The sequence below is a fragment of the Corvus hawaiiensis genome, chromosome 7 (assembly GCF_020740725.1).
Source record: "Corvus hawaiiensis isolate bCorHaw1 chromosome 7, bCorHaw1.pri.cur, whole genome shotgun sequence".
Taxonomy (NCBI): domain Eukaryota; kingdom Metazoa; phylum Chordata; class Aves; order Passeriformes; family Corvidae; genus Corvus; species Corvus hawaiiensis.
In genome coordinates, this window is record NC_063219.1 from 24,255,866 (window position 1) to 24,273,891 (window position 18,026).

At 41.1% G+C, this 18,026-nt stretch overlaps 1 protein-coding gene across 1 annotated transcript in view; it reads left to right on the forward strand.

The window, feature by feature from the left end:
• The first annotated feature begins 4,907 nt into the window (after positions 1-4,907).
• LY75 (lymphocyte antigen 75) overlaps positions 4,908-18,026 on the forward strand; it is a 46,130-nt gene continuing 33,011 nt past the window's right edge. The window contains exons 1-12 of the mRNA XM_048309704.1: positions 4,908-5,004; positions 7,225-7,599; positions 8,488-8,661; positions 8,915-9,079; positions 9,654-9,764; positions 11,412-11,552; positions 13,116-13,304; positions 13,985-14,142; positions 15,003-15,113; positions 16,333-16,421; positions 16,773-16,945; positions 17,124-17,320. Of these exons, the coding sequence (XP_048165661.1) occupies positions 4,923-5,004; positions 7,225-7,599; positions 8,488-8,661; positions 8,915-9,079; positions 9,654-9,764; positions 11,412-11,552; positions 13,116-13,304; positions 13,985-14,142; positions 15,003-15,113; positions 16,333-16,421; positions 16,773-16,945; positions 17,124-17,320 (1,965 nt within the window). The 5' untranslated portion in view covers positions 4,908-4,922. The remainder of the gene's footprint in view (positions 5,005-7,224; positions 7,600-8,487; positions 8,662-8,914; positions 9,080-9,653; positions 9,765-11,411; positions 11,553-13,115; positions 13,305-13,984; positions 14,143-15,002; positions 15,114-16,332; positions 16,422-16,772; positions 16,946-17,123; positions 17,321-18,026) is intronic.

Here is an 18,026-nt window from a genome sequence, read left to right on the forward strand (position 1 = left end):
TGCCAGAGACCCTTTTTTAAAGTGCTACAGAAGAATATCATTTACCACTTTACAGTTCCAAGCAGTTGTCTCAATGTTAAAGTACTGCTTATATTATTTTGTCGTTGTTCCAGGAGCACACAGAGATCCTAGCAGGAGTCAAAGCCAAACCAACACCCAGAGAAAGACATTCTTTGCTATCAACAAACAAGCAAAGGGAAGTGTCCACACTCCTTTCTTTGTCTTATTTCCCAAAACTGTTTCTGGTATTTCAGTGGACCTGAAGATGAATGTTTGAATATGCATCAGGGCAGAGCAAGAGGCAGCACTACAGAAGTTGCCACTGTCACATTTGAGTAAAAAAGGAGGTTGATATTAGAAAAAAGGTCTGTAATTCCTTTTATTATTTCTGAAAGATACCTACCATGTGCAGTAGATGAAACAGAACAGTCTCTAAAATCCTGTAATAACATCTAGGTATTTATTACAAATGGTGACACTTAAAGACAATCAAATGTAAGGGTCCCTAGCAATAATAAATCCTTCAGGCACAATAAAAGCCCTCAAAACTTTGGAACTCATGCCAAAGATTCATACAGAGATTGTAGAAGAGATGTAAGAGATACATCTAAACTCAGCTGAGAAAGCATTTGGTTCCATCCTAAGTTTACTGTGCAATATGACAGTTTCATAATGTGCTAAAGTTGCAGTTAGGCCACTGCAACTGGAAACAGGAAATCTAGAGCAACAACAGAGAAAAGCCATTTTCCTTTGTGTTCCCTTTTTGCTAAAAGCAAGACATTCTTTGATGTTTAAAAATAACTAAGTCCTCAATATCAATTAAAAAGAACAAGGCAGCAAATAAAGTAAGTATCCATGAAGAAAACATCATCCAGATGGAGTTAATGTAAAGCTAAGGTGGAGTCACTGCTTAAAGACCCCTCTGGATACAGTCTATCCACATCAGTTGCTGGATGCTTGTCACCTCCCCTTTGCATTTTAGTGACTTTTTTCATGGCCATGCATGGGATCAACTCCATAAAACTAAACCTGTGTATCTGTCAAAAAAGAGTCATTTGGCTTTTAGCTGCATTTATGGCAAATGTTGCAATAGTCCAGTTTTCATTAAACTATCTTTAAACATGTCCAGGGCTGATATTTTACATGATTAGCAGGCACTTTACTCAAACCAGAGCCATGCTTTAACATTAAACTTAGCACCAGAGTCTAGGTAGCATGGAAATCTTTGTCTGCTGGATGCTTTGTGGGTATCATCACTTTCTTGGAGAGAGTCCCCTCCCTCTGCAAATAACTGCTCCTTTAACTCTTGTAAGCCTTCATGTGGCTCTTGGGTTTGCTTTGGTTACGTTTTTTTGTTTGTTTCTTTCTTTCTTTGTTCTTTTGTAAAGACTTAGGTATTGTAAGCACCAATGTTGCAAGGTTAAAAATGTAATAAATAACTAGTGTTCCCTGTTCAGATGTCCCAGTTTCAAAGTCATTGATGGGGGAAGCAGAGAAAAGCAAAAGTTATCATCTCCAGAACCTCTTCCCACTCTCACAAGATGCTGTAGGTAGCAAATCCTTTTCCACCATTCCCTTTGTGCTCACTGACACATGTGGATGCACTCAACTTAGCCAGAAAGACTGGATTACAATGTGTTGAATGTAAAAGGAGGAAGGTTGCTCATGCAAAGTATCTATTTCATGTGGTGAGCAGAATAGAGATGGGGCGGCGATTTATGGATAGACAGGTGTTGACACTTTCTGCAAGCATTGCTATTGTTATAAACATATGGGCATAAGGGCAAAAAAATTATCTGTTGATAAGCAACAAAGACTCCTGCTAGAAACACAAGGCTCTTAGTCATGATGCTGGCACCTTGAAAGGCTTTTTGTTTGGAAAGGCAAAGTAGTCTTCTTGGAAGCAAAAGGCTGCTGTGCATTACTGTCAGCTCTGTGGCTGGGTCCCTCCTGTATCTGAAATTCTGTATTTGGTTATCTCTACAGGAATGTTGAAATTTGCTCAGCCATTAGCTCTGCTTTGAAGTGAGCTCTAGGTATTCATGGGGACATATAATGCTTGTCACTTGCAATACAGAAATTGCTCACTGATTATGCTGTGACTAATGCTGCTGTGCAGCTCACATTAAATGCAGAAGTCTCATTAATAAAGGATAAATCCTGTAAGAAGTAGGCTTTGGCATTGTTACAATTTTGTTAAGCTTTAATACAAACCCACTTTTTCAATAAGAGAAAACTGTAGTAGAGTTCCGTAAGTTATCACATGACGTACACAGAATTGCCTTTTTTCCTGCATGCTCTTTCCAAAATTTTGGTTGGTTGGTGGGCTCACCAGGGCTGCACATTTTGTATCTCCTCTTACATAAATGTATGACAGAATTTAAGTACAGGACATGTAAATGAACACAAAACTGAAACTAAGAGGCACCAATGCAAACTGCAATTTTTCCTATTCTTGGGCATGCTTTAATTTTTGAGTCAGGATCAGGGTCTGAGTTTGTATTATCAAAGGTGGTATTTTATAAACTAATAAACAAAAAAGGATGTCACATCAGAAGTGTGTATCTGAAAGCATATGTTACATATGTTACGATGCCTTAAAGAACCTCCTCTCTATTAATACACATTTGCTGATACAAGTGTAGTAAGTAGGATGTTGTTAATTTCAGAATTGCTCGTATATGTTCAGTAAATGTGCCCTGCATGATATTAGTTTCAAAGTTAATCTCCACTACTCACCATCCCCAAACTGGGACAGTCAGTACGTTAATAATAACACACATTTGGAAAGATTCATGGGAATGCAGGGTTCACACCTGCTTCTTGTTTTATTTAAAAAGAGACACACAATCCCACCACATATTTAATTTTAGTTTCAATAGCTTGCTTTTGTATCAGGCTCACCAGTGGGGAATTTCTCCTTCCCACTCTCTCTGTGAAGACTTTAAAGCTTTGCTTTTCCTGAAAATGAATTATTTCTGGTAGCACAGCTTTGATTTTGCTACATTACAGACTTCCCTCTTCCTGAACCTGATTTCTGATTTTTCAAATAGCTCCTGCCTTGGCAGCGATGTGTTGCTCTGTGGTTTCCAGCAGGAGAGAACATTTGTTAACTTGCAGGTGCCTGTTTTTGTTCACTGCATTTCCACTCAATTGCCAGCCTGGCATACCCTCAAATCCTGTGTCCCCAGGTGCACACATTCCTACATAATGGGCACACTGGAAGCATATAAAACAGACTGCGCATTGCATTTTCCATCTTTATGTAAATCCAGTATTTCTTTCCATGAACAGTGGCTCTTCCAAGTCTAATCAAAACAGATTTTCCTAGAAAAAAAAAGCTTTTTCTTTTTGCGACTGTTATGATCCAGTTTTAAGGTTCTTAGAAATGCCTCTGCCTGAATTACGGTGCAAACAAGACCATATGCCAGTGACAATAGTAAGGTTTTTATTTGATGATAAAAATATGAGAGAGAGAGTGAGAGAAAAAGAAAGAAGTAGAAAATAGATGGGGGGGACAGAAAGAGTGACAGGGACAGAATAAGGAAAATATCACCACTCCGTGGATCACAGCGATGTTCCATTGATCCTCTGCAACTAGTCTTCTTAGCAGTAAAAATCCCTCCCAAAAAGCATAGAATCCCATGGGTTTATATACCCTCGAGCCAGGTAGCAATGTCCTGGCATGTCCCCCTGGGGTGGGGGTCAGTCTCTCACGGCAGACTCTGAGTCTGTTCCATCATGTGCCGCCCTGTGGGGCCGAGCCTCTCACGTGAAAGTCCCGTGGGTGTGCCCTGTGGGGCTGGGGGTTCCACAGCTGGGCCGGTTTGTGTAATCAGAGGATGGGCGTTTATTGCCTCTCACCAGAGGTTGCACCGTGCACCCAAAACCTCCTCTTCCACCCTCAGCTGAAGGGAGTCTGTGTAAACCTGGCTTCTGTGAGCTGTGCTCTCCCCCCACCCCAAACTCAGCGCAGCTGGTGATTTTGGCCTTTTGTAGATGCCTACCTTTCCCTCAGCCTGAGGTGACTGAAAAATAGGTTTCCCTTTATCTAATCAGCAGTTTGACTTTCCGTTCAAAGTCCCAGCCTTCAGAGAGGCTTCTTCGGCTGCAGCTTCTTTGTCATGAGCAAAACTTTCAATGTTTGAGGCATGAACTATTTTCAGTCTCTGACAGTGACTTTGCAAATCCTTTTCAAACAGCTGGAGCTTGAAGTATACAGCCTTGTCCAGGTAAGCATCGAATCACCCAGCATGCAGCTATAAACTTGATTATATTTCACATAGTTTCCATCAGTTTTCCCTTCTTCCTCTTTTCCTCCTTCAGGCCAGCTGGTTCTCGCCATGTACGTGTTTTTACTTTTGGTTTCTGTAACTTCCTGTAGCCACCCTCAAAATTTTCTCAGCAACAGTTACTCGAACTGTGCAGTGCCATCCCCTCCTCCCACATCCCCGGCAAGGACGGGTCAGACAATCGCAAATTTAGCAGCCGCTGCCTCGGGGGTGGCACGTGGTCCCGCGGCCAGAGGCCATCGAGGATCACAGCGTGATGTGTATTATTTGTACCAGTTTAGATATTTTACTTCAGTGTGTTTGTTAATTTTAGGTTATTCTATTCACCTTTTGCCCTTTCTTCACTTCTAGCACCTACACTTTCCTTTTTTTTTATCATCTTCACGCTCACGTTTTCGCTCGCGACTTCACTTCCCCCACCACAGCCCCGCTGCCGCCGGGCCGGCCCCGCCTCGCCCCAAGCTCGGGGGCCGCTTTCCTCCTGGCAACAGGTGACGCGCGGCGGGGCGGCCAATGGGGCGGCGCCGGCGGAGCCGCAGCCGGCGGCGGGCGCGGCGCTCGGGCACAGCGAGCCCGACAGCGAGCCCGGCAGCGCGGCCGCTCCGCGCAGCCTGCGCGCCGCGGGGAACGATGGCGGGCGCCCGGCGCTGCCTGCGCGCCTGCGGCCTCGCCTGGCTCCTGCTGTGCTGCGCGGCCCGCCGGGAGCCCGCAGGTAAGCCGGGTGCCCGCCGGGCGAAGGGGGAGGTGGGGCGCGGGTGCGCGGTGGGTCCTTGAGCGCCCCGGCGGGCGCCTGGGCGGGTGAGGGGGCGCCCTGACGGGCCTTCCGCCCCGGCGGCTCCTTCGGTTGCTGCTCTCGGTAGTAAAGTCCAGCTGCGTGGAAACAACCTGGGAAACTTAAAAGGAGGAGCGAAGAAGGCAGGAAAAAGCCCCGGACCTCCCTCCCGAACCGTGCGCTTCGCCTCGGGCGTCGCGAAAGCCGCCGCTGCACCGCCGCCCGCGGCTGCCACGTTCCCGCTGCCCGCGGTGCCGAGGCCGCCCTAGGCCGGGCCGCGGCCTTTGGCCTGACAGCTCGGGGAGAGGAATCACCCGAGCCCGGGCAGTTCCCGGCAGCGCGTCCCGCCCTCGCTGTTATTCGCTGCTTTATGAGCAGTGAGACAGCCAAGGAGGCTTGCCCTGTCCGACAGGAAGCAGGTGGAAAAGTTTCACGTTGAGGAAATTCTTGCAAGCCAAAGCCACTAGCCTGGTCAAATCTGCTGGGAAACAAGTTGAGCTCTTCACTAAGTTGCACGTCAGTTTTTTTTAATATCCTATGATAATAACAGGCTCAGGTTGGTAGCTGAAGATGTCACTGAAACTTCATGGCCAGAGCATTGAACTGGAATAATTATTAATAAATTGCTGCACAGAGAAGTTTGGTGAGACAACATCAGCAAGTTTTCCAGGGAAATTTTAAAAAGTGATTTTCCACTTGATATCTGCATGAGAGTTGTGGACGAAGAAGTGAAAGAAGACCTGAGAAGTGGCTGAAAACTTGTTACAAGAAATAAAAAAGAGGAAGAAAAGTCATGAGGGAAGAATAAAAGAAAAAGCAGATAGAGTGCTGAAAAAGCACCGGGTTAAAGTATACCACAAAAGCAGGTTTGGTTGTTAAAATATCTTAGTTAATAGGATGAAATAGACAGTTGGTTCAAGCGTGCTACTTAGAAAAAGTCACTGTAATAGGTGGCTGACTCACAGATTCTTCTTTACGGTGTGATCAGCTAGGTACTATTTAAATATTGTTTGGCACTTACAGAGTGGAAAATTCATGGGTATACTGGGAAGTAGTGGTAAAATTCACCACATAACATCACTGAATATTTTCCTTCCTGTTCAGCCAAACCTATTAGTAAGTCTCAACAGAAAAATACAGTAGGAATGTGATTGACAGTGCATTACTATTAAATACAAAATACTACTCAGCAGATTCCTTATTTAAGCAGCAGAATAATAGCCTTGTGGGCCTGGGACAGCCAAGGTCCGTTTCAGCCTGATTAGTGAAAGTTCTGTACTGTGGAGCCATCTTTATTTTGGCATAGTAAGAGTTTTAGGGCATTTTTTCATGGTTCACTCAACCTACTGCTGCTTGTCAGAAGTGTTCTTATACTGGCAGAGGTGTTAGCTTGCATTAGTAGGGTGATTCATATATTTTTTAAATGGTATGCTGTGCTTTATCAACTTCCATTTTTCTCTTTAATCACAAACTACACCAGAACTGAAAACGAAACTCATCACAACTGAAAACGAAACTAGGGTCCCTATAAAATATTTTAAATTATATTCCTAATCTGTTGTGTGCTGTCTTTGGTGGGATACTCATTCTAAAACTCTCTCCTCAAAGCAGTACCAGTTAACTTATTAATACTGCAGTTGCACCCACAAACTGGTTCACGTGTAAACCTCTCATGCTGTGTACTATGTATTATACACAGTTTTAAAAAAAGTGCTTACTAAGTGAAGATTATTATTAATTACGTTTTATGGGGTCTGTTGTCTTTGTTGTTGTGTTTGTTATTGTGTTTGCAGATAAGCACGAAGATAAGATTCTTTACCAAGTAAGCTTGCAAATTAATCAGGGCTGATGCAATCAGTATATGTTAAATATAGAGGAAGAATGCTCATCACTAGAATTGGATTTAGAAGTCTCACTTTGTCTCTCCTCATTTTATAAAGACTTTGAAAGAGATCTTTTCCCCCAGAAGTTACTCACTAAAGAGCAGAAAAATGCACTGAATGTGGTTTCTGTGAAAGAGGTGGTTTAACGTATGAACAGCACTTGTGGTACTTTTCTGAAAGCATTTCTCAGAATGTGATTACCCTTTTAAAAATGAGCTTCCTGTGAAAATGATACTGTATCATAGCCATGTGTGGATATTTGTTTCTTCTTATACAGGCAATGATGCTTTTACCATTCGCCATGACAAACAGAACAAGTGCATACAAGTTAAAAACTCGCTGATAGTGATAGATGACTGCAGGGACACAAGCGAAGCTTTATGGAAATGGGTATCCCAGAATCGCCTCTTTCACTTGGGGTCCAAACAGTGCCTGGGACTTGATATATTCACCAAATCACTGTCTCGCCTGAAAATGGTTGATTGTAACTCAGAGTTAATGCTGTGGTGGCGGTGTGCTGATGCTTCCATCGTTGGTGCATCTCAGTACAAAGTGACTATCAAGAATAACTATGTGACTGCAAGCATAAATGCAACAGACCAGTGGAAAAGCAACAATTCCTCGAGTGATATATGTCGGTATCCCTACCATGGTAAGTAGGTTTGCACAGGGGTTTGGAGATTCTTTATTTGTTAAAGGCTTTTTGAGTATGTCTGCACCAATAAGTTCTTAAAATTAGTTATGTGAAAAGACTGATGAGTAAAGCAATAGAATGTTGTGCTGTAGAGAGACACTGATATTCAAATATGAAACTTCAAAGGTTATTAATAAAAAATAGCAGCACAACTGCAGAAGTTGTGTTACTGAGTGGCTTTCTTAGCAGGTTTAAATCCCCCCTGCCCCCATATTTCAGTGCAAACCTATTTAATTATGAAATACCAGCCACTTTGTATCAGAACTGACACTGTCCTCACCATGATGGGAATTTTCCTGTTAGCAGGGCTTGAGGATGTTTTCTTTGCTGGTAGGCTATACAGTCAGATTCAGAGCGTGCTGCCAGCTCACAGCCTGCTGGACTGTGAGCTCTGGTATAGTAGTGTGTGCCATGGAAGCCAGTCTTGTCTGAAATCTCATGCTTGCTGGAAGAAGTGGTGAAAATGTGCTTCACCTTTCCCCTCTTCTGTATGTGTCGATTGTTAAAGTCCTTGTTATATAGGGCTCTGTGCAAACCACCTGGTTTTCAATAGGACAATGAATTATCTGTAACTTAGCAGGATGGGGGAGACAAGTTTCTGCTGTTTCTCAGAAGAAAAAGTACAGAAAAATATTTCTCTTTATGTAATTTTTTTCGGTTCTGGCATTGCTGTATATTATCTGTAACAAGAAGATAATGGTATTTTAAGACCACAAGTGTGATTTGCATGCTTTTAGGTTAAGTATGCCTGTGATGAGCAGTAACACTGATTTACTGTTATTTCCACCTGTAAGGAAAGGGAGATGTATTTACTTCTTTATTTTACTTCTTTTTTTTTTTCTGCAGAGGTTTATACCAAAGATGGCAACTCTTACGGTAAACCCTGTGAGTTCCCCTTTCTGTATAACAAGGTGTGGCATCATGCCTGCATTCAGGATGAAGCACATACGGGTGGGAAATGGTGTGCCACTTCTGAAGATTATTCTCGCGATGGAAAATGGGGAATCTGCTTACAGCCAGGCACGTTGGGTTTCTAAATAGATGTCTTAAAAGCATTCTGTCCCTTCTCTTATGTACAGCTCCACCTTTGTGTGTCTGTTCAGCTGTGTAAAAGCTTTTCTGTTGCAGTGTTGACTTATTCTGCAAGTATTTGTGATGACCAATATAAAAATCAATAGACCTTCAGTATTATATTCAAAAGTTTTTCTTTTGAAACTTTCATAATGTTTCTGTATAGTTGTAGTTAAAAGTACCTTCTGCTTCCTTTAAACAGAGGATGGGTGTCATGATATCTGGGAACGTGATCCAGGGTCTGAAAATTGCTACCAGTTTAATACACAGTCTGCTCTTTCTTGGAAAGAAGCTTATATTTCATGTCAAAGGCAAGGAGGAGATTTACTTAGTATCCAAAATGCATCTGAATTAAGTTACATACAAGGTAGGTGTAATTATTCATATATGAATGTTGGGAAATCTTTATAAAGTGGAGGCAGCAGTTCAGTTTCTGTCCTAAATCTCTGGGTAAAACTTGATTATACTTTAAATATTTTGGCTTTCATTTGTGTAGCAGAACTAAAGTGCTAATCTCATTTTAGGGAGTTATTTAAATTTATCTGTATGATTTCATTATAGAAGTTAGATGTTCATATTGTTAATGAGGAATGTCCCCAAAATCTCAAATACATGCCAGAGTGGCAGTTGGTGTTTTAGCAGCATTTTACTCTCTTGTTATGATATTGTTCTCACTGATATTCAGTCTTGACCTGGAGAAATTATCTAAGTGCCTTTGGGACTATAAAACCAAAGGAGAAATATCTGAAGACATTGGGAGGGAAGGCTTGTGTGGATGAATTCCTCCTCAGTTCAAGAAAGTTTGCATGTCCAATTATAATAGCAATCTTTCTTTCCTGAAATGCATGCCATTTCAGATGGCATTTTTAATTTAAAGGAGACCAATAAAGGATGAGCATTTTATATTAATTGTTTTCTTTAAAAAAAAAAAATGTCTCTAGCCAAGGATGACATTGCTGAGATCTTCTGGATTGGCTTAAATCAACTGGATGTTTCTGGCGGTTGGCAGTGGTCAGATCACAAACCTTTGAATTTTCTCAACTGGCATCCAGGTACTGATATTTCTAGTGATACTGAAAATATTCACAATAGTAACTAGTATTACTTTTTTTTTCCATCTCATTCCATTTTCAGAAGCATCTTTTCCTCCTAGCCAGCAAATCTTTCTGTTCTCATTTTATATTTATGACTGATTAGGTTAATAAGTCTCTGAAAAGATAAAACCTAAATAGTATTTTTGAAGTCCATTTTAGTAAAGTATCCACAGCTTTCCTAGCTGCTAAATTTCTCCTTCCCCCGACAGAATGGCACTGATTTCCCTCAAATGTTGTGGTTATTTATGTATGTGCAAGGACACGTGTTACTTAGAAACTTAACTTGGGTTTTTAAAGTTCAAGGTTGCTTAAATTTGTTTCAAGGTGAGGATGAAAGAAGTATAAAACCTTTGAAAAACCTTTTTTAATTACTCCAAAGATGCTAAGTAGGATTGGTTAGACTGTTTGGAATTTTCGGGATGAATTTGTAATGTTTGCACAAATCTGTAATGAGTCTATGTGTATTTGGGAATCCCAGGGTAACAGTCATCAGGAATACTGAAGCTAGTATTCTGTCATTTAAGCTGAATTTGAGCTTTTTAAAGTGGAATTCTCTTTTTTCCTTTAGTTTATAGAGTAGTACTGCAACAGGAATTCTGTGAAAAGTTGAGAAGTGGTTTCTGTTACTTCTTCGATAGCTTTACTAAGAAGTTTCTGTGGGACTTTCTAAATGTGCTCTGTCCTTTAGAAAGGTTAAGAACTTTGCTGCTTGTACTATTGACTGCACCTTCTTCTGGAATTGTGATCACTCTGTAGGACTGTAATGCAGAGCTAGAGGCCAGACTCTTCTGAGTTACAGTGGCATAATTTAGTCTGCAGACGTGGCAGACATGTCTACCCCTTGTGGAAATACTTACTGGTAATTTACAGGAATTTTGATACCTGCAAGTTTTGCCCATTACTTTTCCTTTCACTTTACCCTTCTGAAAAGAGCCTGGCCCTGTCCCGCTGCTCTCTTTCAGATCTACCCTGAGCCTTTTTTCTGTGAGCCTGAACAAACCCAGTACAGGGGGAGTGGGGGTGCTCTGTGTAGCCCACAGCCTGGGTTTGCATTGAGGCTCAAAGAAAAAGAAGGTCAAAAAGTTTTATTAGAAAGGGAACCTGAAGGCTGCAAAAAAGAGTTAATCTCTCTGCTGTTTCAAATCTGGAGCCTTGTCTAAGGTTTCTGTTAAGGTAAGGGTTGTGGTTAGCATGGAGAGAAAGTGCAGAACTGTGTTTGGAGTGAGAGTGGAAAGGGACTGCCAAAGGAAACTGAGGGCTGCAAAAATGGTTCTCCCCTGAGATATTTCTAGTCTGGGAAAGTGCTTGGCCAAGGGTTTGTTGTATTGTAAATAGAACATTCCTCCTGGTTCTATGATTAAACATTGGAAAAGAAGTCCAAGATTCCTTGATTCTGAAACTTTCTCTCTTAGAAAAAACATTCTGTGGGACCTGTGGTAGGACAGCTGCCCTCAGTTGATGCAAATTATCTTCTTCAGATAAAAGGTGGCATGCTATCTGAAGAGTGTTATTCTTGTATTGAAAACCAGTAGTAAAAAGAAGCAGTCACTTCCTTCACTGTTTGATAACTTGTGCTGTTATGTTTTTATTTGTTCCTGACTATAGATATGCAGAGTTTATCTCCACTGGATGGGACAAGTTGTGTGGTGATGAATGCTGCTTCTGGTCAGTGGCAGAGTTACCACTGTGGGACTCAACTTCCATATACTTGCAAGAAGTCACTCAATGAAGTTCCAAGCATTCCAGGTAGGACAGTTTTCATTTTTGAGTTCTATATGTTAATATGAGTGTAATGTTCACTTATGGAGTCTTTCTTTTCCCTCCCAAGCCTTTTTAGGCATCTCTGCCAAAACATTTTCACAACAGCTTTGGATTTTTTAGCAGAGCAGAAGCAAGCTCTGTTTCTTCAGTGTCAAGATGATGCATCACAAACAGTTTTCATTTTTTGCAGCTTTCTCATTCACACATAAAGCATTTTGCAGCAGTCCTGCCCTTTTCATCACATTTTCCTCCATGGCTTGTGCCTTCTTTCATGTATTACTGGAAGTCTGGAACTGGCAGTTGCACCCCAAACCTTTCTATCTTTGCTTTAAGCCTGTTTCTCTCACTCTTTGTGTGTATTGACATGAAATGGGACTTACCTAGGTCTTGGATCAAACTCTGTTGAACTCAAATAGAAGTAATTAAATAACCTTACTGTCGTTTGAAACCAGGCCCAGCACTAGAAATCAGAGTGCAAGAGTTGGTAGCTTGCTCAGTGTGTAATTTTTACTGGATCCATAACAGCTCTTAGAAGATAATAAATCACTTATCCTGACCTACACACATACACAGAGTCCTCCAGTGTTTACAGTGTCCAGCTGTGACATATAACTGCTTCCATGCTTTCGGCCATTTATCTACACCTGGATGTCCAGCCCTTCCTATATCCATGACCTGTTCTTCTGTATGTGCTTTGGCCTCACCCAGTTCCCAGGGTCCAGCTTGCAAGGCTCTCCTGCAAAAACTTCTACTGAATGGTTATTGCCCTCAAATGACAGGGAGGACTAGAGCACAAGGGGTGTGGAGTGTCTCTGACTGAGGCATGTTCTCTCCAGCTCCCCCTGGAGAGGTGTGTGTGCATTTGAGGAAAAAATCGTAATCAGTTTAAATTTAACTGAACTGGTTCAAATTTTGCAGTGATACCCTGAAAGCTGGTTTTCAGTTAACAATTCTTGTCTGTTCTCTGGCTCCTCAGTGGGGTGAGTTATTACCAGTATATAGAGTTTTATTCATTAAAAACCAAAATTCCTGTGGTTGAAGGATTTTGTAGTGTGTTTTGAACCAGAAAGTCTATTAGTATATACCTTTTCAGCATCCATTAAAACTAGTTAGAATTCTTGAATATCTTGAGAAGAAAAAAATATTTAAAATAAGCATTTGTTGAGTTGTGTGATTCTTTCCTGTAATGAATTAACTTGATTTTTCTTCAGTTGCTTTTGAAATCTTGCTTCCAATTGCTTCTGAACCTCTCACACTAAGATTAGCTTAATGTAATGCAGTCCTGCTTTTTAGTTTCACTCCCACTAACTTCTTTCTCCTTCTACCTGCTTCATGGCCCCAAAATATTAGGAGTTCTCCTAATGCTACATTGAAGTCTATTTGCTTGACTAAGCTGTGACCCTTTCTTACATTGAGTTCTGAAGAGATGTGAACATGTTCTGATTGCTGAATTCTGGCTGTTTCAAGGTGCTGCTGAATTTAAAACCAGCCCCTTGCACTAGCCAATGTAAAACAAAAGTCTCTAATTCCATTTCTCTTCCTTATTAGTGTTTTGGAGACACTTGGATACTCTCTGTGATCCGGGCTGGCTCCCCCATGACGGCTTTTGCTACATGCTGATAAACAACCAGGCACCTTGGAGTAGGGCAGAGGAGTTGTGCAAAGCAAATAAGAGTAACCTCATCAGCATTCACTCATTAGCAGATGTTGAACTGGTTGTTACAAAGCTTCATAATGGTGAGTTGGGGTAGTTGTAAAGGTCAAGCACCAAGCGCTGCACACCATAAATTAAAAACTACTTTCCATGTTCTAGCATACAATTGTCATAACCTCTAGCTTTTAAGTGTGGGTGTTAATGCTGAGCTTATACTCAGGCTGGTGCTGAATGTTTCTGTGCAGATCCAGGCCCTCTGGATCTGGTTCAATCTATTAATTTACTTATTTACCACAGTAACCTACTTCTAGTTTTTTTAATACTTTGTGCTTAATTTTCTCATTCAAAGAGAATAGTAGATAGCTGGGTCACTATTTTGAGTGACTGAGCTAGTAAATAGTGTCAGTAATGTTTAGTGTTATGTCTTTGCCTACACTTTAAATTTGGTTGAGGGTTTTTTTGCTGGTGTGTTCGTTATTTCTGTTTGTTTGTGGTTGGGTTTTTTTCCTGTTTGCTCCTTCTCTGTGAAACTTTCTCATAGTCATGAATATAAGTTAAGGAACAAGATAAGAAACCTATGTTACAGTTGTCTCAAATACCCTTTCTCACTGTAAGAAAAATAATGTCACTGTACTGCTGCACAGTATTTTTCACTGCTGCACAGTATAATGATGAAAAAAAAATTTTGCTGATAACACATTTCTTTCCTATTAGTTTGACTATTATATTGAAACGACAATGTTGTCCTAATTTTAAATTACAGATGCTGAAGAGGAAATGTGGATGGGTCTCAGGAATGATGATGTGCCAGCCTTGTTCAAATGGTCAGATCGCTCACCTGTGGTTTTTACATACTGGGATCAGAATGAACCAAAAGTTCCCTTTAACAGCACTCCTAACTGTGTGTCTTATTCAGGCAAGGTAGGAATACAGTGTTGAGTTTGGATGTTGGTGTGGTTTTTTTCATCATAGTAGAGGCAACATCAGTGTGTGGGAAAGTCAAGAAGGGGGATGAAGCAGATAGCTGATCTTATTTCTGGAATAATCTTTAAAATACATTTTTCTGCAAGCAGATTTCTTAGAACTTGGTAGCTATGTACTGCAAAGAATGGCAGAAATTACTATTAGCTCTGAGACTGCCACATTGTTGGCCAGACATCTGGCCTGTCACTCTGTACTTTGGGTTACTGTATTCTTCCATGTCTCTGGCAGAAAGGTAGGAAGGAAGGAAAATCTGGGTTCAGTCACCTTGTAGACCAATTTGGGTCACCCAGTCTGAGGATGGAATGTTCTAAAAAGGGTGTTGGTGTAGGAAGGGGGTCACTAGGAGTGGGAAGCAAGCTGTATCCCATGTATCCCGTCCTGCTGATGCATTAGAAAAGTGGAGCACCCATTTGCCTGCTGTGTGATCAGCCTGGCACTGGAGCTTGTGCTCAGCTCCCCTGACTTGTCTCTGAGCTGCTTCCACATTAAGCTGAGCACACTTCCTGCCTGCTGACAGCCTGCTGACCCATTCCTTTCTTCATCTAAGGGAGTTGGCACCACCCTGGCCTTTTCTTTTCCTTTTTGGATGTGATCCAGAATCCTCCCATCTCCATGTGTGTGAGCTTTCTCTCTTTCTTCCAAACATGTACTTGTGCATATAACCCAGGGCATCCCACCCCAATATCAGTGTTAGAGGTGTTCTGGCTTTCTCCTCTATGGAAACAGCCCCTGCAAACATGGAAATCGAGAGACTGTTAGAATGTATAATACTTTTTTTTTTCCTTTCATTCTCACAGCTGGGACAGTGGAAAGTCAAATCCTGTGAAGAGAAATTTAAATATGTTTGCAAGAAAAAAGGAGAGATTTTGAATGAAACAAAATCAGATAAAAGTTGCTCATTGGAAGAGGTAATAGGAAGCCTATATTTCTTATATTGTCATTTGGTTCAGAAACCTGCTTAAAATCACTTACTTCCTCTACTTCCATTTCTTTCTTGTCCATTCAGTAAAATCTGTGAATTTATACAGCATAAACCAAATTTCAGGTTCTCCTAAGCAGGCTCTGGATGTATTATCAGTCTGTTTATTGATGAAAGTAGTATCAACTTGGACCCAGGAGAGGTTGTGTTTTATTTATTTATTTAAAAGAAGTTGATTTTAGTAGAAATGTTATTGATAACACCATTTATTCAGTCTTTTTTACTTAAATTATGTTTTAAAATTTAGGATAAGCGCTTTGCAACATAAAGATATGCAGAGATTGTTAACTGAGATTACGTTTGTTACACTTCGTTCGCTCTCATTTTTGTTCTGTGACTTGAATAAGGGGGGGAGGTTTGGTTTTTGTTTAGGTTTTTTATACAGTATGACGTGTTACAGCATAAATAAAGCTTAAAAAGAAGTCTTTTGTCTTTTGAACAACTTAGGATGGTATTGCTAGCTACTTCAGAGTTACTTGGTTCAGTTTTGTGTCACATATTGCTTGCAACAGGAAAGATGTTTACCCCTTATCTTTCTTTCTGCATAACCTTGGGGTATTCTTTTCTCTGTATTTTCAGACTTCAGCATGTGGAATTACAGCTTTCTCTGCTGTTCAGATGCCAGTGGCATTGTTAGGTTAGAAAACAGTTAACACATTAATGTTCCTTGAAATCTCAGTGTAAATATGGGGAGAAATATTTGAATAATAGAGAAATTTTTTAAGTTCACACATTTTCAGTATCAAGTATTTTTCTCAGAAGTAAAGAAACATTAGCATATGCTTTCCTTGTATTCTTCTGTTTGAATCCTGGCGTTAGTGGAATAGCATGAAAACTCCTATTGTTTGGATAGGACTGGGCTGTTGCCCTTGTGTTTCTCTCTGTAAATGCACGTAGTGGTCAGAAGACTGTGCCCAGGCGAGCTAAAACAGTGGTGTATTTTATTCCTGTGGCTGCATTATTTTTTACAACTGTGAATCTGAGAGTTGATGATAGTGGACCTTGTATGTGACACAGTGCATTTCTTTCTGGTATATGCTGTGCCAGCTTGTGGGCACCAGCCAGCATTGGCAATGATTTCTTTTCTCCCGTAGGTAATGCCTAAGTTAAGTTATTTTGTATAAATGTGGTTTTTGTTCTCTAACCAGGGATGGGAGAGACATGGAAACTACTGTTACAGGATTGATAAAATGGAAGTTTCATTTGGAGCCCAGTGCAATCTTACAGTGATGAACAGGTAAAGCACACTTGTAATTTATGAGCAGGTTTAACAGCACAATCCTGGAGATAAAACCAGAGATTAAAACCTCTGTATGCCAGCTAGTGGTTTATAAAGACAAAGCAGAGAGAGAATTGCTTTTGCCAAGAACTAGCAAGCCGTGTTTTCCACGGCGTGAGAATAGTAAACCTACAATGTGAAACCTTCTTCGAAGTATGAAAATTCCCAGCCTGCTGACCCCATGTTGAATATGGGACTGCCTGGATGACTGCCTGAACTGACTCATGTAGTAATATCCCTGGTTTTAAAATTGTCTCAGTAGTTTGATATCTTTCAAATATTGACTCTGATTAATCTGTGAATTTTCAGATTTGAGCAAGAATTTATAAACAGTCTAATTAGAAAACACACCAAAGTTGAAGAAAAGTACTTCTGGACCGGTTTGCAGGATATTAGCCAGTCAGGAATATATTCCTGGGGTACAGTGAATGGGGAAAAACCTGAAGCTGTGACATACACTAACTGGAATTCCATGCAACCAGGTAAATTTGAAAACTAAAAAACACATAAAAATACTGTCCTTTTACATTGAGCAAGCATTGGAGTACCATGTTACAGAACTCCAAGCATGAAATAAAGTAGTAATTCACAAATACGTCAGGTTTTCTTTTGAAAACCAGCCAATAGTTCTAAATATGTTTTTGGTGGCTTTAATTTCAGAGTTTTCAGGAGGATGTGTGGCCATGTCCAGTGGAAATTCCCTTGGAAAGTGGGAAACTAAGGATTGTAAAACCACTAAAGCATTTTCTATCTGCAAAAAATATATTGGGCAGCCCAAGGAGCCAGAAGTGCTCCCAAAGCCAACTGATCCCTGTCCCCCTGGGTGGCACAATGGATCTGGCCTTGCCTGCTACAAGGTAAAATGTTACTCCTGTTTGATGTTAATTGCTCAGTACTGTCTTGGAGGAAGTGAGTGATCAGCCATTTTGTGGGCAGAGCTGCTCTGGAGGGCACTTTAATGGTGCTCCTCACCAGGAAAGGGAATTGGTGTTGTTTCAGATTGACTGCCTGCAGATATTGTCACACATCATCATCTGCCATTCCTGGAAGGTGCATTGTGCCTCTTTGTGGGCAGCTGAGTGGGGCAACAGCACTGGCCCTGTGCTGCTGCCTCAGGAGCCTGATGCTGTCAGAGGGTGCTGTGCCTGTGTCCTCCCTGCTGCCCTCTGGCATGCACAGACACCTGCACAGGGAAGGAAAGTGCTTTGCATCACTTTCCCTTGTCCTTTTCCTTTCTGTACTCTTAGAGTATGGATAGGAGAGGTGTGATATTCTCTGGTTTGAATACGGATATGAAAAACCATTCAGCCTGAGTTGTATTTTACTGTTTTGAAGTAAACAGTGGAAGCAAGCAGCTGTGCTGTTTAGCTGGAATGGCTTGAAAAAATTTGTATTTAGAAATGCAGGTTTTTCCCCTCTTTTGAAAATTAAATCAAGTTAAAACTGAGGCTGTTCATTGGATTCTTTATTCATCATTTTTGGACTCGGTGTCTGCAATGAGCTGTTTCTTGTAAACAGCTCATGTAGCAAAGTGGGGAAACCCAGCCTGAGTAACATGGGTGT